Here is a 24620-nt window from a genome sequence, read left to right as displayed (position 1 = left end):
AAAAAAAAAAAAAAAAAAAAAAAAAAAAAAAAAAAAAAAAAAAAAAAAAAAAAAAAAAAAAAAAAAAAGAACCCAAGAAACTGGAGAAGTTAAGAGGAAGAAAGTTTAAAAAAACAGTAAAAACAGCACAAGTTGTCAAATGTCTGCAGTGAGGCCAAGTAGGTCATTGGCGTTGGCACTGGAGTCAGGGCGTCACTGCTGAGCCTAATAAGGTTGGTTTCATCAGAGAGGTGGGGCTGGAAGCCAGATTGCAATGGGTTACCTTCCCAGAGGGCAGTGTTTGAAAAGTCACTGTCTTCTTTAGGACAAAGACAGAGTTGACATCCACAGAAATCCAGCTCTATTTTGAGAGCTATTTCCTCACTTTGCTTCCTTGCCCCCTATAAACTTACCTGTTATGAACTCTCCCTTCCATCTGCTTTCCAGATCCTGTGTCCTCCTTCCTCGAGGGTCTCCATTCACTGAATTCTTTCTTTTTTTAATTTTTTAAATTATTATTATTTTTATAGAGACGGGGTTTCACCATATTGGCTAGGCTGGTCTCAAACTCCTGACCTTGTTATCCACCCGCCTTGGCCTCCCAAAGTGCTGGGATTACAGGTGTGGGCCACCGCGCCCAGCACTGAATTCTTTTTACCTCTGTAACTTTATCTTTCTCTCTTGACAAGCTGTTTCCCAAGAAGCACACTCCAGTCTCTCCCAGCTGTTCTAGTGCCCCCTTATCTCTACAGTAATCTGTCTCATTTACTGTCTGTTTCTTCGACTCCTGCTCACTCTAACCCATTACAATATGATTTTCATCCCCATATCCTGCATGAAACTGTCCTTAGTAGGCTCACCAGTGAACACATAGCCAATATCCATGACCTGCTCGGCCTCTCTGCAGACATTTGGCAAACTGCCTTCTGGAAATCGCTTCCCTTTTAATATCTCCAGTTTCTTGTTTTTCTTGCCACACTAACAGTTTGTCCCTTTTCTCTTTTTCTCTCTCCCTCTCTTGCTCTATTTTGTCTTTTATTGATTGGTTCTTCTGTCTGTTCCACCAGCTATTCAAGTGATGTGTTTCCCAAGGTTCCATTTGAAAAATTTTATTCAACTTTACCTGAGCAAATTAACTTTCCCTCCCTGGTGGAATTTACCATGTGGCCTAAGTCGTCCCAGAAATGGTGCTCCATCAGCCCAGTCTTTTGGTCAGAGTTGAGTTGGAGTAGAGATCCAGCCCTCAGCACATGAAGGTATGTTTTCGACCTTGCATTCTAGTTGAGGATAGGAAAGGGGACTTTGGTGCCATGCAGGTTCTCTTTCTGTCCTCACTAGGTAAGGGTGGTGGGCAAAGGATGAAAGCGTGAACGCCACCCCAGGACTAGAAGAATCTGTTGCTTTTCCCCAACCTTCTCTCCTTCTCCAGCCTTCTGATCATGTATCAAAGGGGAAGCAGAGAGCTGGGGAAGAACCAGGAGCACACTAATACCCCATACATAAATAACTTAGCATCTGGTCAAGTTTCGACACAAACCAGCTATCCACGCAGGGAGCCAGTGCACCACCAGATTTTACTGTTCAGTTCCACGGAGGCGTAAGAAGTTCCCTTATTCCCCTTTCATCTCCTTAGGCAAAATTCTTCCCCCAGATCCTGGAATGGTTATGGAGGCAAGTTTTAGGACTTCTAGAGCTGTTCTAGATTACTTCATCTAGCCAAGACAGGGTAATTTGCAGCCCACAGGGTCCTCAACGCAATTCTGTGTGTTCCGGGATTTCCCAGCTTCGTCTAAAGAGGTTTCAGGAAACTTTGTTACATCCAGGATGTCAGTTGAGTGAATCTGAATCTTCCTTCATTAAAACTCAATTCACCTCAGCTGGTACTGTGTCCCGCAGGTCTCTTTGGACAGCCTCTGTTTTTTCTCTCCTAGGCTTGGTTACATACCTCTACTTTAAGGTCCATCTCTTAATTCAACATTAATTATATATATATATACACAAAAATGTGTATTTTAAAAACATATATACAAAATATATATATTTTAAAAACATATACAAAATATATATATACAAAATATATATTTAAAAAATATATTTATATAAAAATATAAAACTTTTATATTTATATTTATAAAATTTTATATTTATATAAAAATATAAAAATATATATTTTCAAAAAATATATATATACAAAATATATATTTTTAAAAAATATATATTTCCAAAATATATATTACAAAATATATATATATATTTTTAAAAATATATATACAAAATATATATACAAAATATATATATTTTAAAATTTCTATATATAAAATATATAGAAACATACAAAATATACATATTTAAAAAATATATATATACATACAAAATATATGTATTTTAGATGGAGCCTCACTCTGTTGCCCAGGCTGGAGTGTAGTGGCATAATCTCGGCTCACTGCAACCTCCACCTCCCAGGTTCAAGCAATTCTCCTGCCTCAACCTCCCGAGTAACTGGAATTACAGGCATGCTCCACCACGCCCAGCTAATTTTTGTATTTTTAGTAGAGACAGGGTTTCACCATTTTGGTCAGACTGGTCTCAAACTCCTGACCTTATGATCTGCCCATCTTGGGCTCCCAGAGTGCTGGGATTACGGGCGTGAACCACCACATCTGGCCAAACATTAAATATTAATTTAATATTTTAATTCTCACATATTTTCATGCAGATAAATGTTCCATGAGATTATAGATTTTTTTCCTCTAATAGGCATAATTAGAACAGAATATGAAGAGAATTAAAAAGCTGATGGACTGGCCAGGTGCGGTGGCTCACACCTCAATCCCAGCACTTTGGGAGGCCGAGGTGGGTGTATCACAAGGTCAGGAGTTTGAAACCAGTCTGGCCAACATAGTGAAACCCCATCTCTATTAAAAAAAAAAAAGAAAAAAAATTAACTAGGCATGGTGGTGTGTGCCTATAATCCCAGGCACTCGGGAGGCTGAGGCAGGAGAATCGTGTGAACCCGGCAGGTGGAGGTTGCAGTGAGCCAAGATGGTAGCAGTGCATGCCAGCCTAGGTGACAGTGCGACGCTCCATCTCAAAAAAAAAACAAAAAAGAGCTGGTGGACTGAATGAAGTGACCACAGTGGAAAAATTGGAGAGTCACTGACACAGAATACAAACCTTTGAATATGAAGAACGAATCAGGTCGTGAGTTAGAACCGGTGCTTTAGGTATTTATGTTGCTGGTTCATGTTGAAACGTGACCAGAGGCGAAGTTATTGCTGTGTATGGGCTATCGGCGTGCTGCTGGTTCTTCCCCAGCTGCCTCCTTCCCCTTCAGGATGAACATACAAATAAGCTTTTTAAAGATCATTCTTGTACATCTTTTTTAACTTGCAACAATTTCAGGACTTGATAATCGTCGTGGTACTAATAACAAATGTGCATCATAGGAAAAACGATAGTCTCACCTTCCCTAGAGACATCGGAATGTCTGTCGCTGGGCTCACTGTTTTTACACAATGATCTTCTGAAGCAGAGGCATAATATCAGTGACCAATATAGGCCTTCTTATGTGACAGGCACTGTTCGAGGTGCTTTTGTTTCCAGTCTTCACAACAATCTTTTGAGGTAGTGGGTAAGATGATTTCCATTTTATGGATGGGAGACTGAGGTACAGAGAGCTTTGGTCATTTGCTCAGAGTCCCAGTGCTGGCAAGTGAGGGAGCTGGGATTTTAGCCCAGGCGCTAGGGCTCCGGAGTCTATGCTGGTGACTTCTGGGCTGCATGTGCCTCCTTTAGATTGAGTTCCTCTTGCCTTCATTTTGCTTGTATACCTCACCTGCCCATGGGTGTTCGAGTTAAAACACTTGCCAATACTTGCACCTTAGTTCCCAGCCCTTTTCCTTGTTAGCCACACCTATGATGGGACGTTGTCGTTCATTAAGGCCTAATTCAGGCTGGACACCTGACTGGATTTCATCCTCAGACAGAGGTGACTCCCTTCTCCGAGCGTGTGCAGCCCTTTACCTGGGCCTTTCTTACCACTTACTGCTTAGCTGCTAACATTGGCTGTTCATTTGCAGGCCTTGGTTCTCCTCTGTTACTCTAAGTTTCAGATGATTCTCTTTCTCTCCTACAAAGTTCTCTGCCCATAGGATATAGTTCATAATTTATACGTTGATTTAGTCAACAGAGAACAACCCATATATACATATAACTAATTTATATATTAATAAACAGAGGACAGTTTCTGCTTGGTTTCCTTTGATTCCTGCTTGTCCTTTGATCTTCAGCCATCAGACCTGGGTAGGGAGCCAGTGTCGCACCGGATTTCTTTATCTGGTTCCACTGAGGTTGAATGAGAACCCTTTACCCCCTTCTATTTCCTTAGGCAGAATTCTCCCCCTAGATCCTGGAATGGTTATGGAGGCAAATTTTAAGACCTCTAGCACTGCCCTAGCTTACTTTAGCTAGCTAAGATGGAGGAATTTGCAGCCCGTAGGGCCCTTAAAACTTATCTTGCTTCTGTTGTCTCTTGGAGACCAAGATGGGTGGATCACTTTAGGTTAGGAGTTCAAGGCCAGCCTGGCCAACATGGTGAAACGAGGTCTCTACTAAAAAAAAAAAAAAAAATACAAAAATTAGCCAGGTGTGGTGGTGAGCACCTGTAATCCCAGCTATCCAGGGGGCTAAGGCAGAAGACTCACTTCAACCAGGGAGGCAAAGAGTGTAGTGAGCCAAGATCATGCCACTGCTTTCCAGCATGGGTGACAGTGAGACTCTGTCTCATAAATAAATACGTACATAAGAAAGAAGTAGAGATTTCAGGACACTTTGTTACTTCCAGAATGTTACTTGAGTGAATCTGAATCTTCTTTCATAAGCTCAAGGATACATGAACTATAACTTGATCTATATTTTAAGCCTTGATCTTTTAGGTAGCAACTTAATCCCAGTGAGTGGAGGAATTCACGCTCATCACTATTTGCTTTTAGGTTTTGGAGGATCTTATGCAGTGCTGAGGCATTGCGGTTTGGGGAAGCCGTCTGGGTGTCACTCATCCTCAGCCCACGTCACTGTCTCACCTGATCCTTGGTGTTTGGTCCTTACTGGTTTTCCTGGGATACCCTTTGCTCTTCTCTGTAAGATAATAGATCTTTCAGATTCATTGGCACTCATTTCTATTCCTTTTGAACTCTTGAGTACATATCATGGGCTGAAGAGAAAAGACAGATTGTCTTAGGTCCATCTGCAAGACATTCATGCAGACCCTGCTACATTTATGCTTTCAATAGGCATGCAGAATCATTCTGTTTTTCCTTCACCAGCTGGAGCCTGGGGCTCTACGGCCGTTTGAGGCACCATCTTTGTAGACATACCTTGCACCTCCTCTCACCTAAGGTCTTTGCCTGTTTCCAGGGTTCTCTCTGGGCATGAGGCACACGTCAGCTGCTTTAGATTCCATAGACTTGTCTGGGCGTTATTACATCCTAGGGTTCTTTGTTCATTGGCTCCCAGATATTTATCCATATAGCCCTCATTTCATTGCAACATTTTCTCTTCCGTTCTTCTACCATCTAGCCTGGGATATCACTTTCTATTCTAGGAAACTTTTTATTCATCATGTAATCTTCTAAATCAATGCCTTTTCTGTAAAAGATTCTTGGCCAGACTCAGTGGCTCACGCCTATAATCCCAGCATTTTGGGAGACTGAGGCGGGTGGATCACTTGAGGCCAGGAGCTTGAAACCAGCCTGGCCAACAAAACCCTGTCTCTACTAAAAATACAAAAATTAGCCAGGCGTGGTGGTGCATGCCTGTAGTCTCAGCTACTTGGGAGGCTGAGGCACAAGAATCACTTGAATCTGGGAGGCAGAGGTTGCAGTGAGCTGAGATTATCACGCCACTGCATTCCAGCCTGGGTGACCAAGTTGGCTCTATCTCAAAAGAACAAAAAACAAACACACCTAAATGATTCTCCAAAAGATATAGACTTTTAAAGATCAAGAGTGGCACGGTGGCTCACGCCTATAATCCCAGCACTTTGGGAAGCTGAGGCGGGCGGATCACTTGAGGTCAGGAATTTGAGACTAGCCTGACCAACATGGAGAAACCCCATCTTTACTAGAAATACAGAATTAGCTGGGTGTAGTGGGGGCAAGCCTGTAATCCCAGCTGCTTGGGAGACTGAGGCAGGAGAAGTGCTTGAACCTGGGAAGTGGACGTTGGAGTGAGCTGAGATCACACCACTGCACTCCAGCCTGGGCAACAGAGCAAGACTCCATCTCAAAAGAAAAAGATACTGAATCCTGGAATTCAAACCTAATCTTAGGTTTGAGTCCCAGAAATTAGCACTTATTCAATGAAATGAGCGAGCATAGTTAATTTCTAAGCTTTCTCCATAAAATGGGACTGAGAATACCTGAGGAGATCTCATGTATGAAAATATTTTGCCAACTCTAAAAGCAAAAGGTAAATACAATTGGTTTTGTATTGAAAGGGCTCCGTGAGCCCTCCCGTGGTAGCTGTTTGTGGGAATGGTGACGCCCAGGTGGCGAGTGCGGCTCTGGTGGCACCACGTTGACGTGTGCTCTCCCTCTTTATTCCGTCCCTCGTCCTGCAGAGCAACCTGATCCACTACCTGGGACTGAGCCATCACCTGCTAGCGCTGAATTTTATCATCGTTTCTTTTGGCAAAAAAAGCGCGTGGTCTTCTGCCCAAGTGAAGGTGACGGACACGGACTTCGATGGTGTAGAAGTCAGAGTGTTTGAAGGTCCTCCGAAGCCTGAAGAGCCACTGAAACGCAGTGTGGTTTATGTCCACGGAGGAGGCTGGGCATTGGCAAGTGCAAGTACGTCCTGGTCACCTTCAGATGGTTTGTCGTCGTGGTTGGCGGGGGAGAGATGTGTAATTGGGTTTGGCTTTCTTAGTGGGAAAGAAGGGAACTGTTTATCTTGGTTCACCTGGATGGTCCCAGCAAAATTACTAGTGCCCCCTTTTCATGCTCAAAAGGGCCTTGGTTTGGGTGATAAGTTGTGTGATTATCCGATGTAAAGGTTTTTGCTTATTGGTTTGTTAATTCAGTAGACCATTTAAAAAATGTTTCCTATGATCTAAATCGCAGACTAACTTATTGTGTGGTGCTGATACAGCTCTCTGCATCAAAACAAGGTGAAGTTTCACCGGGTAGGCGTGTGGGGAATTATCTGTGTCTCTTTGGCCAACTTGTCTTTGGAAGATATATTTCTATGAAATAGACCAGGTATTCCTTAATGCACATGTTAGCATTTTATGTGCTTATGAAAGCAAAGGTTAAAATATAAAATGTATGCAGCCATTAAAAGGAAACAATCTTGTGAAGTTCAAGAATATGTTTTTGTAGACTTAGATGATTTTCATGAGTAGAACACATTCAAAAGGGCAGGCAGCCAAATGGAGCAGACCAGAGGAGAGCCTCCCAAGGAGGAAGTCGGGGCCTTATCTCTGCCAATAATGATCATGGAGCTACTTCCTTATCTTCATTCCAGAGCTTCTGGCATCCTCTTAGTTTAAAAGCAATGGCAACTTGTTTTGTTTATCATTGTGTGGCTTTTTTAAAGCAACAAGTTCGAAAGATATAATTTTTTTCTAGTAGTCTTATTTAATTCCAGATCCATTGTTTATTCTTTTATTCGGTGATTTTTTCCCACCACATTTTCAACAGTTATTCACCAAGGGGTTTGCTGGGTTGCAGATATTTCAGCGTAAAAGCTCCAACAGCTGTGGGCAAGTCTGGACCACTGGTCAGCCTAATGTGTGCTAGGGATAGGGATACAAAAATGAATAAGAAGGAGTCTCTGCCTTAGAAGAGACTGAGTCTGTGGCATTGGACACGTGCCAGGAAGAACGCTGTACTGGGGGACAGGAAGTGTGGGGGCCAGGAACGGAATGGGTTGCAAGGGTCAACCTGGCCTTTTCTGTGTAATTTTTAAATTTTTATTTTATATATTTATTTTTAATTGTACTTTAGGTTCTGGGGTGCATGTGCAGATCATGCAGGATTGTTGCATAGGTACATACATGGCAATGTGGTTTGCTGCCTCCATCCCCATCACCTACATCTGGCGTTTCTCCCCATGTTATCCCTCCCTGACCTCCCCACCCTCCCCTGTAATTTTGACTAATCGCTTCTGCCCGAGGGAGAACTTGAGCAGGTGTCCATGTAATTCTTAAACTTCTAAGACTGCCTTGGAAAGCCTATAAATAAGGAAATATTTGGCTCCCAGTTGGCACAATATATATCTTAATTTATTGAGAGCAACTAAAGATTAAATTCTTACGTATTAAAATTGGTTCTGTTACCGCAGGCCTTTGGATCCGCTAAGAAATGCTAAGATTTCCTAAAATTCTAGTTTTCTATGTGTTCATTTAAAAAGAACACCATATTCTTAATTGATCACTTTAGTGAACTATAGTAAATGAAGTGTTAAAAGAGCAAAATTTTATTTATTATTTTTAGACACAAGATTTCACTTTGTCACCCAGGCCAGAGTACAGTACCAGTATCATAGCTCACTGTAGCCTCCAGCTCTTGGGCTCAAGTGATCTTCCTTCCTCAGCCTTCCAAGCAGCTGGGAACGCAGGTGTGCACCACTATGCCTGGGGAATTAAAAAAGCTTTTTTTACAGAGACAGCATCTGGCTATTTTGCCCAGGTCTCAAACTTCTGACTTCAAGTGATCTCCTTCCTTAGCCTCCTGAAGTGCTGAGATTACAGGCATGAGCCACCACTCCCAGCCCAAAATTGTATGATTCTAAGGAAGAGACTGCTTATATGCTGTGATTTTTTTTAAAAAGCTATATACATTTGAAGAGCCATAAAATCAGGATTAATTTGGTGCATTTCATATAGCCTATTTTGAAATAAATATTTAGAGAGTAATATATTCAAAACTAAACTATGCATTTCCTGTTCTTTATAGTAGTTGTATGTTATTTGAAATCAGATTTAATTTTTCATGTGTACATGTAACTCCATTAAGACATTTGTTCACATTTGCTTTTTATTATTATTAGCTTGAAGCCTAAAAACAATTCACACATAGCAGAATTTAAAAGTGGACAAGGCCAGGCGCGGTAGCTCATGCCTGTAATCCCAGCACTTTGCGAGGCTGAGGCGGGTGGATCACGCGGTCAGGAGTTCAAGACCAGCCTGGCCAAGATGGTGAAACTCTGTCTCTACTAAAACTACAAAAATTAGCCTGGTGCAGTGGCAGGTGCCTGTAATCCCAGCTACTTGGGAGGCTGAGGCAGAACTGCTTGAACCTGGGTGGCAGAGATTGTAGTGAGCCGAGATCACACCACTGCACTCCAGCCTGGACGACAGAGTGAAACTCTATCTGAAACCAAGCAAAAAAGAATGAACAGTATTAAATGATCTGTTTCGTAATGATTGTTCCCTTTGTGTCTTTTAGAAATCAGGTATTATGATGAGCTGTGTACAGCAATGGCTGAGGAGCTGAATGCTGTCATTGTCTCCATTGAGTAAGTAATTCTAGATAACGGTCTAGTTACTTTGTTTTACAAGTGATAAAGCATAAAATAAAGCTCTAGAGTGGCAAAGCGATTTGCCCAAAGTCACACTCAGCATGATCAGAAAAATGATTTCTGATATAACAGTTTATTGAACTAGCTTTAAAACACTTCAAATTACATTTTCATCTTTAGTTTTGTAAACCTCTGGAAAAAGGATGAACTAAAAACCTGGGGAGGCATGCAGTTACCTGCAACACAGAAGTTTAATACCAACTTTTTAAATCGAAAAAGCAGTAAGGATTTTAAAAGAATCTTTTCTACAGCCAAGCGTTGAAAAAGTTATTCTCTTAGAGTCAGCTTCTACAACTTGGACCTTGGGAGTAGAAATACACGTTTAACATATTTTAATGGTATGGTCAGTAATATTAATACTTTGAGTTGTCTCTATCCGTTCTGTATAAGCCACTTTTCTGGGCAACTAAGAAGGTGGTGAATAATAATTATAACAATTGTGGTCATAATAATTTAACGCAAAAATCACGCCACCTTTTCTTTGCCAGACATTGCAGGAACACTTCTGCACACGTGTCTCTTCTACTTCAGGTCTTTGTGTGGACACCGTCCTCTCAGCCAACCCTTTTCTTGACAAGCCTTTGTGAAACTGCAACCCACCTTCCTTTGTTTTATGTCTCTCCGAAGTTAGCATCAGTATCCGACAAACCATGTATTTAACTTATTATTTGTTTATTGTAGTAAGTGGAAACAGACAGCATGAACTTTATAAAGGCAAACATTTTAGGATTGTTGTTTTGTTCATTGCTGAATCATTAGCGCCTGGAAACATTCTTGCATATAGTAAGCATTCAGTAAATATTTATGAAACGAATAAATGAAGAATCTTTTTTTTTTTTTTTTTTGAGATAGAGTCTTGATCTGTTGCCCGGGCTGGAGTGCATTGGTGTGATCTTGGCTCACCGCAACCTCCACCTCCTGTGTTCAAGTGATTCTCCTGCCTCAGCCTCCCGAGTAGCTGGGACTGCAGGTGCACGCCACTACGCCTGGCTAATTTTTTGTATTTTAGTAGAGACAGGGTTTCACCATGTTGGCAAGGATTGTCTCGATCTCCTGACCTTGTGATCCGCCTGCCTCCGCCTCCCAAAGTGCTGGGATTACAGGTGTGAGCCATTGCGCCTGGCCAAAGCATTTTAATCCTCATATAAAGCATCCAAGATATTTTGGTATCTTCTTCATAAGTGAGGAAATTGAGGCCCAAGAAGCTAAGTGATGTGCATAAGGCCAGATAGCTAGCTCATCGCATCGATGGGGTAGGGGAATAGGTCAGATAATTCCCAAGGTCTCTGGACCTTTCTGATCCAGTCTCAAGCCACGACTGAAGGAAGCTTATAATGCTGAGTGGCAGGGCCATGACATCAGCCACTTTTTCTTGCGCCAGTGGTATTCAGTTCTCTCCTTCCCTCTGCCTCTGTCAGGTGCCCTCCTGTCCATTGCTCCCCACCTCCTTGCTCCTACTCCACATGTAAGTGGATGTTTTCTTCTGCAGACTCTTGGAAGAGTCTATTCAGAGTAATTTAGCAGTTCTGACCCTGTGGACGAATGCCCTAGAGTCTAGACAGCTGCAGCCAAATGTGCTGAGGAAGTGGCCACCGCACCTGGGCCTTTCTGGACTCTCAGCGAGGCCTTCCAGCTTACTCAAGGGTTGTCAGTGCAGTCTGGGAATGCAGGGACCTTCGGGGAAATGATTTGGGCAGCTGGCCAGAGCAAAGCACAGGGAGGTTTAAGCAGACAGGGCCCTATGGCTCAGTGTTGAGGAACAGGCTTCAGGGCCCATTCGGTCGATTTCTTCTGTAGCCCCAGCTCCTCGCAGGCCTGAGAAAAAGAGAGAAGCTGGGCCTACTTCAACTGGCATCATGCGGATTTGCCATTAAACCCAAGGGTTACCCTCCGGGCTTCAGTATCACTATATGGCCACGTGCCCTGCACGGTTCCATTCCCTTCTCTCCTTATCAGCATCCGTCTCAAGTAAAATAGGTATTGCCAGGCTTATCATAAGACACAGAAGAATAAGATATATTTAAGAAGACTTTTGTGGAGAAGGGCTAAAACACAGAAGGGACTGCTTTGATTTTACCTTTGCATTGTTCCTCACCTATACAACGTGGTATCCAGATGGGAGGCCTCAGCGTACAGCAGTCAAGTTCCATCACTCACGACTGTGCGACCTCAGGCAAGTCACTGAAACTCATGTGCAAAATGGGGCTGAGAACCCTTCCTGTGTGTTTAGAATGTGAGCTACTGTGAAAACAGTGAGGTACGGTGGTGCACCTTACTTGGGAGACTGAGGCACAAGGACTGCTTGAGCCAAGAGTTGAGTCCAGCCTAGGCAACTCATCTCTTAAAAAACAAAGCAAAAATAAAAGAATGTGAACTCCTGGAAACAGAAACCATGTCTTCCTTCCTTTGCATCTCCAGCGCCCAGTGCAAGGCTGGGAGTGTGCATGTCAGGGAAATGCATGCTGAGTTGTGATAATGACTGCGGAGCGTTGTCACGAGAATCATTTAAGACGATCGATAGAAAAGGGCTTCAGATACTCAAAAGCACTAGGCGATTCTGGAGGATTATTGCTCTAGCTAGCCTATAGAATGCAAAGGTCAACTTACACATTTATTTATCAGCATGTTTGGAACTCACAATACTTTTTTATTTTTGGGGGGGGATGAAGTCTTGCTCTGCCACCAGGTTGGAGTGCAATGGCGCGATCTTGGCTCACTGCAACCTCCACCACCCGGGTTCAAGTGATTCTCCTGCCTCAACCTCCCGAGTAGCTGGGACTTCAGGTACCTGCCCAGCTAATTTTTGTATTTTTGGTAGAGATGGGGATTCACCATGTTGGCCAGGATAGTCTCAATCTCTTGATCTCATGATCCGCCTGCCTCAGCCTCCCAAAGTGCTGGGATTACAGGTGTGAGCCACCATGCCTGGCCTTTTCTTTCTGTCTCTCTCTTTTTTTTTTTTTTTTTTCTAGAAATAATGAGATAGTAATCCTTGCTAGGATTCAGGCTAACTCAAGAGCACTTTGTAACCTATGCTCTAGTTGAGGTACAGCCAGCATTATATGATCATGAAGTTTCTCTTGGAAACGATGTTCAGGCCAGGTGGAGTGGCTCACACACCTGTAATCCCAACACGTTGGGAGGCTGAGGCAGGTGGATCACTTGAGTCCAGGAGTTCAGTACCAGCCTGGGCAATATGGCAAAACCTTGTCGCTACAAAAAAGTTAAACAATTAGCCAGGCATGGTGGCGCATGCCTGTAGTCCCAGCTACTCAGGAGGATGAGTTGGAAAGATCGCTTGAGCCTGGGAGGTCAAGGCTGCAGTGAGCTGAGATTGCGCCACTGCACTCCAGCCTGGGTGACACAACAAGACCCTGTCTCAAAAAGAAGCAAACAACAGCAACAAAAGAAACAGTGTGTTCAGAGCTGGATCTCAGCGGCTTGCTTCTTTCTTCTTTCTTTTATTCCATAAGTATTTACTGGATTCCTGTTTAGTGCCAGTTACCATGTTACATTCTGGTGACGTGACAATGTAAGAATGACTTAATTCCTGCCCTGATAGAGTTTATCATCTACAAGAGGAAGACCTTGAGGAAGGAATGTTCAAAGTGTGATAAGTGATGGGAGTAGAAGGGCAAGTGGAAACAGAGGCATCTAACAGGCAAGACCTTACCTCGTTTAAGGGGTCGGAAAAGGTGTCTTAAAAAAGTGGTGTTTGCTGCGTGTTCTCACTCGTAAGTGGGAGTTGAACAATGAGAACACAGGACACAGGGAGGGGAACATCACATACTGGGGCCTGTAGGGGGCTGGGGGAGGGAGAGCATTAGGAGAAATACCTAATGTCTGGGTTGTTGGGTGCAGCAAACCAGCATGGCACGCGTATACCTAAGTAACAGACCTGCACGTTCTACACATGTACCCCAGAAAGTGTAATTTTTAAAAAAAGGAAAAAAAGAAAGTGGTTGTTAGTATCAAACCCCTAAGGATGAGTAGAACCTCGTTAGAAAAAGTGGATTGGTCATAGAAGACCAAAGTGGTGTAATGTGAGGGTTTGGGAGGGGAGGGAGGAGGCAGAGAGCAGTGAGGGAATGAAATGTGAGCGAAGACAGATGGAGGGACAACTGAGGAAAACAGAAGTGAGTGTGGATGATTCTGAGAGTCTTCAGGAAGATGGTGGACCCTTGGTTCTCCTGGACCTCCACCTTCTAGAATCGAGGCTTGTCTGCAGCCAGCAGCTCCTTGCCTGGAGGCTCTCGATTCTGGAGGATTATTGCTCTATCTAGCCTATAGAATGAGAAGGTCAACTCACACACTTATTTATAAGCATGTTTGGAACTCACAGCACTATTTTTTGGGGGGACGAAGTCTTGCTCTGTCACCAGGCTGGAGTGCAATGGCCCGATCAAGGCTCACTGCAACCTGCACCTCCCGGGTTCAAGCGATTCTCCTGCCTCAGCCTCCCGAATAGGTGCGACTTCTTTTTTTTTTTTTTTTTTCTGGCATGTCCGCATTCTGGGCCCCAGGGCTGGACTGAACTCGGTGCAGACCACTTGGGCTTTAGGAAACAGTTTATTGTGATATGTGGGATATGGCTGAAATGAAATAACCTTTGTTTTTACAACTTGAGTCATGAAGTACATTTGTTTTCATTAAGTTAAAAATTCAGCCTGTTCATATTGAAGATTTAAAATTGAGACCCCCCCCCACCCCCAAATAAGAACTAGAGGTAAATAGAATATGAAATGATGCCACCTAGTGGACAAAACTGTGTAATTCTACTTTTTTGCTCAATGGAATCATACAGCAGCAGTTTTCACACATAGTGAAAAATCAACTGGAAAAAAGTACGATGAATTGACCACCCCAGATGGAAAAGTAAGAAATTAGGAAGTTTATTTTATTTTATCTGCAATATGGCAAACACTAAGGAATTTTTTTTTTACTGTATTTAGTTTCAAAATGTGATACTTCCTGACTGACCAGATCCACATTCACTACTTATCAACATATTTCACAAACATTTGTCCATTTGACTGAGTCTACACTGAATGTCAAGATGTTTAATTACCTATCTGGATTTTATTTAAACAAATGTTTTTTGAGACAGGGTCTCACTTTTTCTCCCACACTGGAATGCAGTGGCGTGATCTCAGCCCATTGCAGCCTCCACCTCCTGGGTTCAAGCAATTCTCATGCCTCAGCCTCCAAAGTAGCTGGGATTACAGGTGCGCACCACCTTGCCAGGCTAATTTTTTTTTTTTTAGACGGAGTGTCACTTTGTCATCCAGGCTGAAGTGCAGTGGTACAATCTTGGCTCACTGCAACCTCCACCTCCACCTCCCAGGTTCAAGCAATTCTCCTGCCTCAGCCTCCTGAGTAGTTTGAATTACAGGTGCCCACACCATGCACGGCTATTTTTTATTTTTTTAAATTTTTAGTAGAGATGGGGTTTTGTAATGTTGATCAGGCTGGTCTTGAACTCCTGACCTCAGGTGATCTGCCCACCTCAGCCTCCCAAAGTGCTGGGATTACAGGCATGAGCCACTGCACACTGGCCCATTTTTTGTACTTTTAGTAGAGACAGTTTCACCATGTTGGCCAGGCTGGTCTTGAACTCCTGATCGCAAGTGATCTGCCCACCTCGGCCTCCCATAGTGCTGGGATTACAGGCATGAGCCACCCCACCCAGCCCAACTAGCTGGATTTTAGATGGTGGAAAGTAAATGTTCTTATTTAGAGTAGCTTAGGATAAACTAGTTTGTGAAAATAAGTATGCTAATTATAAGATGGAAATCAAAAGTCTTAAGTCTTTGCGGTTACTGGGTTTTAATTAGGTGATTTGTTTTTATCCTACCTAAGTTTGGTCTGTTTTTGAGTTTTTACAAGTAACCTTTCTATGCCTTAGTTTCTTCTTTTACAAAATGAAGGTATGTTAATACTCAAAAAAAATTTATTGGATGATTACATGCCCTTCACATTGCTTGATACTGGAAACAGTAATGAATGAAACAAAGTTTCTGACATCAGAGAACACAATATTTAGAAAAAAAACCAGATAGTTTTCATATAAGCCAATAAGAACAGGGAATGACATACCTCAGCACATAGTAAAATCAAGGAATGGTAGCCAGGTCAAGCCGAAACGCAAGTGGAGATATGACGAAGGCAGGCTGCCTAGAGAAGGCCAGACTCCCCAGGTAAGGCCTGAAGGATGGGTGAGAATCAATCAGCAAAGGAGGAGAGTGGGGAGTGGGAGGGAGCTCCAGACCGAGACTGCCAATGAGGATGTGTAAGATAATATTACGGCGGGGCCTGTGAAAATCCAGAGTGGTTTTCAAGGGAAATCTCAAGGGAATATGAATTCTACTAGGTGTGCGAGTAGGATTCCAAAGGACTCTGATCTTGCGAAGTGGGGCCAGTAGGAGGAGCTCCAGAAGTCTCCCTGAGGGCCTGCTCTAGGCTGCCTGGAAAGCGTCCCTTCCCTTTTGCTGGTTAACAAGTGGTCTTTTAGTTTTGTCTTCCGGGCAGTGAATGCATTGCTTGGGTTTAATGTCGGGGTGGTATGGACCTCTCCAGTGATGTATAATTTTATTAAGTAAATAACGGACTTATTAAATGTGAGATCGATGAAGTGGCTAATGCTGCCAAGTCCTCTTAACCCAGAGGCATTATGAATGGAACACTGACTTCCAGAAATAAAACTCTAAAATTTATTACAGTGCTACCTATCCATGTCTTTGTAATCAACGTCCGCCTTTTACTTTGAAGTTTTATTTTGGTTGTTCTTGGTGGTGAGTAGGTTTGGTTTGATGGCTGATAGTTTAAAGAAAAATTGTACTATTACTGATACAAAATCATCACATTTAAAACTAAGTATTTGATTCACAAGAAAATGGTTTATTTTTATATTTTATCTTTTTCAGACAATAATTTCATTGAATTAATTTCTTTTCTATTTATTTCCAGATTTAAAAGAAGTGCTTCTTTTAGCTGTAAATTTTAACTGTCCTGAAAAATGGGTGAAGAGCTTAAATGAATACAACTTTTGTTTTTACAGATACCGGCTAGTTCCAAAGGTTTATTTTCCTGAGCAAATTAATGATGTTGTACGAGCCACAAAGTACTTCCTGGAGCCAAAAGTCTTAGAGAAGTATATGGTTGATCCAGGCAGAATTTGCATTTCTGGTGACAGTGCTGGTGGAAATCTGGCTGCTGCCGTTGGTCAACAGGTAACACCACTGTCCTGAGGTGCTGATGGGTGGAGTGGTGCATGATGAGTGAGGTCCATCAGACCAACACGCTCTCCTTTACGTGCGGCAAAGGCATAGTTGGGTGAGCGGGTCCCTAGGTGGTCAAGTTGTTCATGCGATTGTACTTGTAGAGCTCTCAGACATCTTGTTGAAGCAGGAAGACGGGTGAGTGGAGGAAGTGTCATCGATGGGTCTTTGTAAAGTCCCTGATCACAATCACTGTTAGAGAAGGGCTGATGACATCCCTTGCTTCTCAGGGCTATGTGTGGAACGTGAGGATCCCCTGCTCCTTTTTCATGTTTGACTTGCAGAATAGAGTATTTTTGCTTAAATTCCAATTCCTAAGATTGTTCCATAAAACTTTGAGCCAAATTACAACATCAAAATTTGTTTCCTCAACTTTTTTTTTTTGAGACTCTTGCTCTGTCACCCAGGCTGGAGTGCAGTGGCACAATTTCAGCTCACTGCAACCTCCACCTCCCAGATTCAAATAATTCTCCTGCCTCAGCCTCCTGAATAGCTGGGACTACAGGCGTGAGCTACCACACCTGACTAATTTTTTTGTATTTTTAGTAGAGATGAGGTTTCACCATGTTAGCCAGAATGGTCTCAATCTCCTGGCCTCGTGATCCACCCGCCTCGGCCTCCCAAAATGCTGGGATTATAGGCATGAGCCACTGTGCGGGGCCTCTCCGACTTTTTTTTAATGTAAAAGAAAAAATTCATTCAGCTGTTTAAATATTACAAGTTACTATGAGCTTTACCTGGTTGACTTCTTTGAAAACTATGTCTAGTTCTAATAGCACCCCAATTTTTTTTGACAGTGTTGAAAACTCAAAGATAAGCACCACATCTTCTTCCTGTTATGGATGACATAACTAATCTTTGCCTTCTCACCTCCACATTTCATTTGGTGTCCTCAAATAGCATCTGTCCTTTTAATTATAATGTCCCTTGCTTTCTAACTCTTTTGCTGTAATTCAATAACTTGATCCTCCATTTGGCACTGGCAAGTTTGCCAGTCAAATACGGTCAGAAGAAAGTCATGGCTCAGTGGAGAGAGCATTCTTGGCTTTGAAGCCAGACAGCGCTGGGATCTAACCCAGGGCCCACCCTTAACGGGGCACTGGATAAGTCCCTTAACCTTACTGAGCCTCAGAAAAATGAGGACAATGTCATCTGATTGCAGGGATGTGGCAAGGACTGAGTGAGGTGATGTGTATACGCTTTTGGGCCCATATTCAAAGTACTATTTACTGACCACCCTTCTTGCTTTTGGAGATCAGTCGCGTCTCCCCTGGGTTGGGTTTCTAAAGTCCAGCTGTGAAGCAAAAGGGCAAGGCTAAAGTTACCTTGAAGATCATTTTGTTGTCTATGTCTAAAGACATAGACATAGACGTGGCTAGTTAGCTTTCTTTTAGATGTTATGCAACAAATATATAATTTTGCACACTAAAATTGCAAAATGGGGCAATATATTAACACTGAGGAGGCGCGGGAGAACTGAGATCTGTTGAGGCAGGGAACTCATTCACGTTCCCATGACAGCTTCACTCTATGCCATGTGCTCATTAAGTGGAATGAAGGGTGCATTGCCAGAACTATTTAAATTCCATCTCATCAAGCGTGACGATGCCAACCAGAAGGCATAGCCTGAGGTCCTACTAAGACACTCTGGAGTCTCGTAATCTGTTTAATAAGTTTTTTCTGCTTCTCGTTTCTGGAAGAGTCAAACTGATTTTTTTTTCTCCCTGGGAAGCCCTGACCTTTTTTGGGGTTTTGTAGGGAATGAAAAATTAAATAATTTTCACACATTATTCATTCCTAATACCCAGGTGTCTTAAGTGCCTAAAGATAGATACAAGTATAGGGTTCACTCAAAACTGAGTTGTGGCTAAGTCGTGGCTCACTGCAACCTCCGTATCCCGGATTCAAGCTATTCTCTGCCTAGCCTCTCGAGTAGCTGGGGCTAGAGGGGCATGCACCACCATGCTCGGCTAATTTTGGAATTTTTAGTAGAGATGGGGTTTCACCATGTTGGTCAGGCTGGTCTTGAACTCCTGAGCTCATGGTCTTCCTGCCTCGGCGTCCCAAAGTGCTGGGATTACAGATGTGAGCCACCGCGTGCAGCCAACATCATACCTTTCTTAGTTAAGTATCTAGCAGCTTGGTAGGGTGGTGATGGTAATGATGGAGAATTATTTTTTAAACTATGTTATTTATACAGTGCCTGGTAGAAATGTAACACTTGGGCCATTGACAGATTCAAAGTAACACATTAAGCTACTCTATCAGGTATGGTTTCTATAAAAGAAGCCAGGCAAAATGATATTGTATTTGCTTCCTCTTCTCTAGTTTACTCAAGATGCCAGCCTAAAAAATAAGCTCAAACTGCAAGCTTTAATCTATCCAGTTCTTCAAGCTTTAGATTTTAACACACCATCTTATCAGCAAAATATGAACACCCCAATCCTGCCCCGCTACGTCATGGTGAAGTATTGGGTGGACTACTTCAAAGGCAACTATGACTTTGTCGAGGCAATGATCGTTAACAATCACACTTCGCTTGATGTGGAAGAGGCTGCTGCCCTCAGGGCCCGTCTGAACTGGACATCCCTCTTGCCCGCATCCATCGTAAAGAATTACAAGCCTGTTGTGCAGACCACAGGCAATGCCAGGATTGTCCGGGAGCTTCCTCAGTTGCTGGATGCCCGCTCCGCCCCGCTCATTGCGGACCAGGTGGTGCTACAGGACCTCCCAAAGACCTACATTCTGACGTGTGAGCATGATGTCCTCAGAGACGATGGGATCATGTATGCCAAGCGTTTGGAGAGTGCTGGTGTGGAGGTGACCCTGGATTACTTTGAGGATGGCTTTCATGGATGTATGATTTTCACCAGCTGGCCCACCAACTTCTCAGTGGGAATCCGGACTAGGAATAGTTATATCAACTGGCTGGATCAAAACCTGTAAAGGGGCAAAACTTCCAGAAGGCTCGAGCCTCTCTTGCCCTCCTGTATCTGCTTTGGAAAGACATGCACTTTTTAGTTGACTAATTCTTTCTCCCATCCCCCTTTATTTGTGAGTTATGGAATCTCTAGTCCATAACTGAAGACTTTGTGATAACCTAATTTTAAAAAATGAATTTAACTAACTTAAGCGCAAAAACATCTGAATTTGGTTCCCAGAGTGGGCCAGTCTCTCTGTTCTTGTTATTTTAGCCAACTATACTCATACATAGAGCTACAGAAAGCAGGACTAGGAACCGGAAATAGCTTTGGGTCCCGCCTCCGTCAGGATGTTCTTTTCAGAAGCAGTTCTTCCAGCTGTGGATCGTAGAATGACCTTTAAGAAGTTAAGAAAACGTGGACTCCTCAATTCTGCTAGAGTTTACCTTGAGTTCAGAGCAGTGTTAGTTAAATGTGTGCACTTTCAGGTCAGTACTGAGGACCAAGTACCCTCTGTTCTTTCTGAATGAATGGTTTTGTTTCCTATGGGAATTTTGGCAAAGGCTTTCTAGAAAGAACAAGTTTCTCAAAGGACTTTCTTCCTCTAGAGTGTTCATTTTATAACTATCTGTAAGTCCAGCTGGATTACAGTGATACTTGAAAGTTACTTTCCACCACTGTTATTAGAAAATATGGAGTTGCATGCACTGGATATCTATACAGCATTAAGTTTTTGTTGCTTTTCGGTTATGCTGTCCCCCTTTCTCCTTGAGGAGATCTTTGGGACCAAATTTATTTAGATTTAGAGTAAACTTTTCATTATAGAACAGGTAAAAACAGATAAATACAACAACCTATTATTTCACGTAAAAATACTTCTGACATAAGGTAACAAGAGCACTGTGTATATATTTGGCATAGTCAAAAAAATGCATTTAATATTAGTTTAAAATTATGAAAAATACCTTTAACAGGTCTAGTCTATTCTTGAAAACACAATTTTTTCACTTATATGGCTTTAAATGGAGCTATTTTGGTACAATATAATGTACTGTTTATTTTTTTAAGTTATTTAATGTTAGTATACATAGCTAGGCTTAAGGTTTTTCAGAAAGATGTCTGTCATAAATATTAAAAACAATGGTATTTTTTAAAAAACCACCTTAGGGTTTTAAAACCTTCCCTGCAATTATAACCATATATAATTCTGTGGAAATCATATAATAGCTATTACTACCACTATTCCATAGGCAAATATTTTCATGTTTGTATGCATATACAAGTTAAAATAATTAGAAATGATGACTGCACCTAGTAAAGTCATCTAAGTTTATAGTTAAGTAGCTTAGGCAAGGCACACACTGCTCAGCTCTGCTTTTTAGGGTCAGAGGAACAGAAGCTCATATGTTGGGTGAAGGGTTCACACTGGTACCCAGTGCCTAGATCCCTCATTTCCTTCCAGCCAGGTCTGGAAGTTTCAACAGCCAAGCTTAACTCCATGTGAAGTCTTCACTGCCAATGGGAACATCTTTGACACAAGACAGTCCCATGCTGATGTGAGTTGAGCATCTCTGCCTGCTTTCCTGCCATCCTTCCTTCCTCCCCAATGCTACTCTTAGGGGCTGCAGAGAGCAGCCATAGAGCCCAGTCATGCTACAGTGCACCACGGAGAGAAAGTAGAACCATTTCACTCCTGGGAAGCATGGGTATTTCCCACCTCCAGCTATGAAATAGCAAATACAAATTTGCCTACTTATTGTATTGTATGAGCCAGTAGCGTTTTGTGTACAAAACAGAAGTCAGTGCAACAGTATGTCTGTGTGCCTGTGTGTGTATAAAAATAACCACTGACACTAACTTGCTAATGTACTTAGGCAAGCCACTTATCATCTCTGGGCCTCTTCTTTCCTCCCTCTAAAATCAAAGAGCTGAATTATGTGATCCTTGAGGTCTCTTCCATCCCTTCCAGCTATAAATACCAACTGTTTTGTCAGACTGGCAAATCGTATTTGCCTCTTCTTATGTAGTGGTTTCTTGGTAGGTCATAGTTCCTTATACACGAGACACATACATCATCGAGGGTCTTTTTTTTCCCTAAAAAATTGGGATTTTAGTTTCTATTCTATGATAACTATCCTCCTCATATAATACTATTCTTTTTTTTTTGAGATGGAGTCTCACTCTGTTGCCAGGCTGGAGTCAGTGGCGCAAGGCTCACTGCACCCTTCACCTCCCATATTCAAGTGATTCTCCTGCCTCAGCCTCCCGAGTAGCTGGGACTACAGGCACACGCCATCATGCCTGGCTAACTTTTTGTATTTTTAGTAGAGACGGGGTTTCACCATGTTAGCCAGGATGGTGTTGATTTCCTGACCTCGTGATGCACCCACCTCGGCCTCCCAAAGTGCTGGGATTACAGGCGTGAGCCACCGCACCTGGCCTATACTATTGTTTTGATACCATTTGACAGAGCCAATATTTGGACCTTATTTTGAGGTTGCGTATCTCTGAGAAAAAGAAAATATCATACATACACAGAGTTCCTTAAAATGACATTTTTTCCCCCAGAATTGTGAGAACAAATCTATAGTAATTGCAGACAACAAATAATTCCTGATCTCTAAAAGGCTCTCTCAGATGAAAAGGGAGCAAAGGGAAAAAGAGGTCAATCACTGTTTCTGATAAAGTATTTGAGTTTCATTATTTTAGTTTTTATTCTTATAAAAAATGTTTGCACTCTGCAGATTGATTTTTTTTGTACTGTGGCTTTGTTTTCCTATTTTATGAAAATGATAATCATTTTGTAAAATTATCTGTGAAATATGAACATTAATATATAATGAAAAACATTGAAGTGCTATATAGTGAAGTATAAATGTTTTATCACTGATTTGTGAAGAATTTAAGACTACTATATAATTTATCTTGGTGGATATATTTTATGCATGACCTTTTAACCTTTGACTTTGCTTACTTCCCACTACAAAGGGAAACATAGACTTTATGAAAGATTTTAATAGTAAATATATTTTATAAAATGCAAATCCAGTGTGGAGGTAGCAAAGCATATATCTATTCTGAATCATGTTTGGAAATAAAATTGCTCCATCTGGGAATGTGCTCTTTCATTTCTATTACAAGACCAGCTCCCAATACATCAACATGGGTTCAATGTCTCTCAAAGTGATTGAGTGGGTCAGTAAAAAGAATGACAAGGAAACATTTTTCCTTAAAGCTGGGCGCAGGGGAGACACCACATAATGCTGTTCCGTGGATGTCTCACATTCCCCTGAAAACCTCAGTTTTTTATTCAGCTCTTTCAATAGGGGAAGGGGAGGGTGAGTGAGGTTACACAAAGTTTCAGTGACAATTATACAAAAAGAAACATAAGTAAAAACTGTTAACCAAAGATCATAATATATTGTAAAAGCAGAACCATGTAAAAGTTACTTTCTGTGTGTTAGCATAAAAACCATATACCTTAGCAAGAACAGAGGTTAAACTATCAGCAAGAAACACACTGGGCTCACAGCTGCAGGGGGAACAGGATCTGACGCAGGGCAAGCAGCCTGACCACAAAGCTCCAAGAAGGGGAGGCCCCCATGCAGGCGACAAGGAGCAGTGGGAGAAGAAAGACTTCTACATCCTACCTCCACAGAGGTCTCCTTCCAAACATACAGCCTCATATGTCCCTCCGTAAGGGCTGCATTCCCTTTCCAGGGCCATAATCAATATGCCTTTCCTGGGAAACGCATCTGGGTAATGAGCCTCTCCATTACGTGTCCGTTTATAGGCTGTCTACAACGAGGCTTATTACGTGCTGTTCTCTCTCTCCGGCAGCCAGGCTATGTGGTTGGTCTTTCAGACAGAGTTCCTGTTTTTACAATGACAGCTCAGCAGAGCCAAAGTCACAAGTTACTTTTTAACTTTTCACATTATTCTTCATTTTCTCAAATATAATCGACACAGTAATAAGCATCACAAAGCAAATAACTCATTTCAGGAAAACCAAATTCTAAGAATTTACAGGTTAAAAATCAACAGTTTCTTACTATTTCAGATAGCTTGGGTTTTGCCAAATCTTCCAGAAGCTTGGGGTTGCTCAGTCACCACCAAGGGGTCCACAGTGTTCCCACCAATTTCCCCTTGTCTCACTGCTGTTTCCCATTTGAAGACAGTGTTCTCTTCTTTCTGTATCTCAGATCACTAGCTGCAATTCTGTCCAATCTTCTGCCCACTTAAGAGTATACTTGAGCTGTCTTTCAATCACAGAGAGGTGGTTCCGGGGCCTCTTGATGACATTCGTTTCATGTCTGGATAAAGTATGTGTTGTCCTGTTTACGGGACACCTGCTTTGGACTGGCTAGAATATCCATAAAACCCAGGCGGGCCCTGGGACTCTTTTAGAACCTTCCATACACGTTAGGAAAGGATGATCATAATGCAAAGAGTTTGAGCTGAAATTATTTCAGCCAAAGTATCAATCACTGAAGGCAAGTTCTCGAACTGACCCTGTCATTACAAAAAAATCTAATCATTTCACTCGAGTTTCTTATGCTTAGTTTATGTCAATAACATAGGAATTTATTTTAAAAATTTTCTAGACTGAATTTTTTATATTCGAAATGATCACATATAAGTGTGTAAATCTGGCTTTCCTGTTCTGTTAGAGTGACTTTCATCTTCCCTAACAAATCTCTTGCTGTGTAGGATGGCAAAGACCTTCATCTTCCCTAACAAATCTCTTGCTGTGTGGGACGGCAAACGTCCTTGCTGGACGGATGCACTAACAGCTTCAAGACGTCTCCTTTGGGGCATTTAAATTTAAATTCTATGTGCATTTCAATGTTGCTTTTCTTGT

At 42.1% G+C, this 24620-nt stretch overlaps 1 protein-coding gene across 1 annotated transcript in view; it reads left to right on the top strand.

The window, feature by feature from the left end:
• NCEH1 (neutral cholesterol ester hydrolase 1) overlaps positions 1-21851 on the top strand; it is a 57559-nt gene extending 35708 nt beyond the window's left edge. The window contains exons 2-5 of the mRNA XM_017529891.2: positions 6599-6827; positions 9429-9498; positions 16619-16790; positions 19167-21851. Of these exons, the coding sequence (XP_017385380.1) occupies positions 6599-6827; positions 9429-9498; positions 16619-16790; positions 19167-19784 (1089 nt within the window). The 3' untranslated portion in view covers positions 19785-21851. The remainder of the gene's footprint in view (positions 1-6598; positions 6828-9428; positions 9499-16618; positions 16791-19166) is intronic.
• The last annotated feature ends 2769 nt before the right edge of the window (positions 21852-24620 follow it).

This window comes from Cebus imitator, unplaced genomic scaffold (assembly GCF_001604975.1).
Source record: "Cebus imitator isolate Cc_AM_T3 unplaced genomic scaffold, Cebus_imitator-1.0 Scaffold61, whole genome shotgun sequence".
Taxonomy (NCBI): Eukaryota; Metazoa; Chordata; class Mammalia; order Primates; family Cebidae; genus Cebus; species Cebus imitator.
Note: the sequence above shows the minus strand (reverse complement) of the source record. Positions and strands in the feature narration are given on the sequence as shown.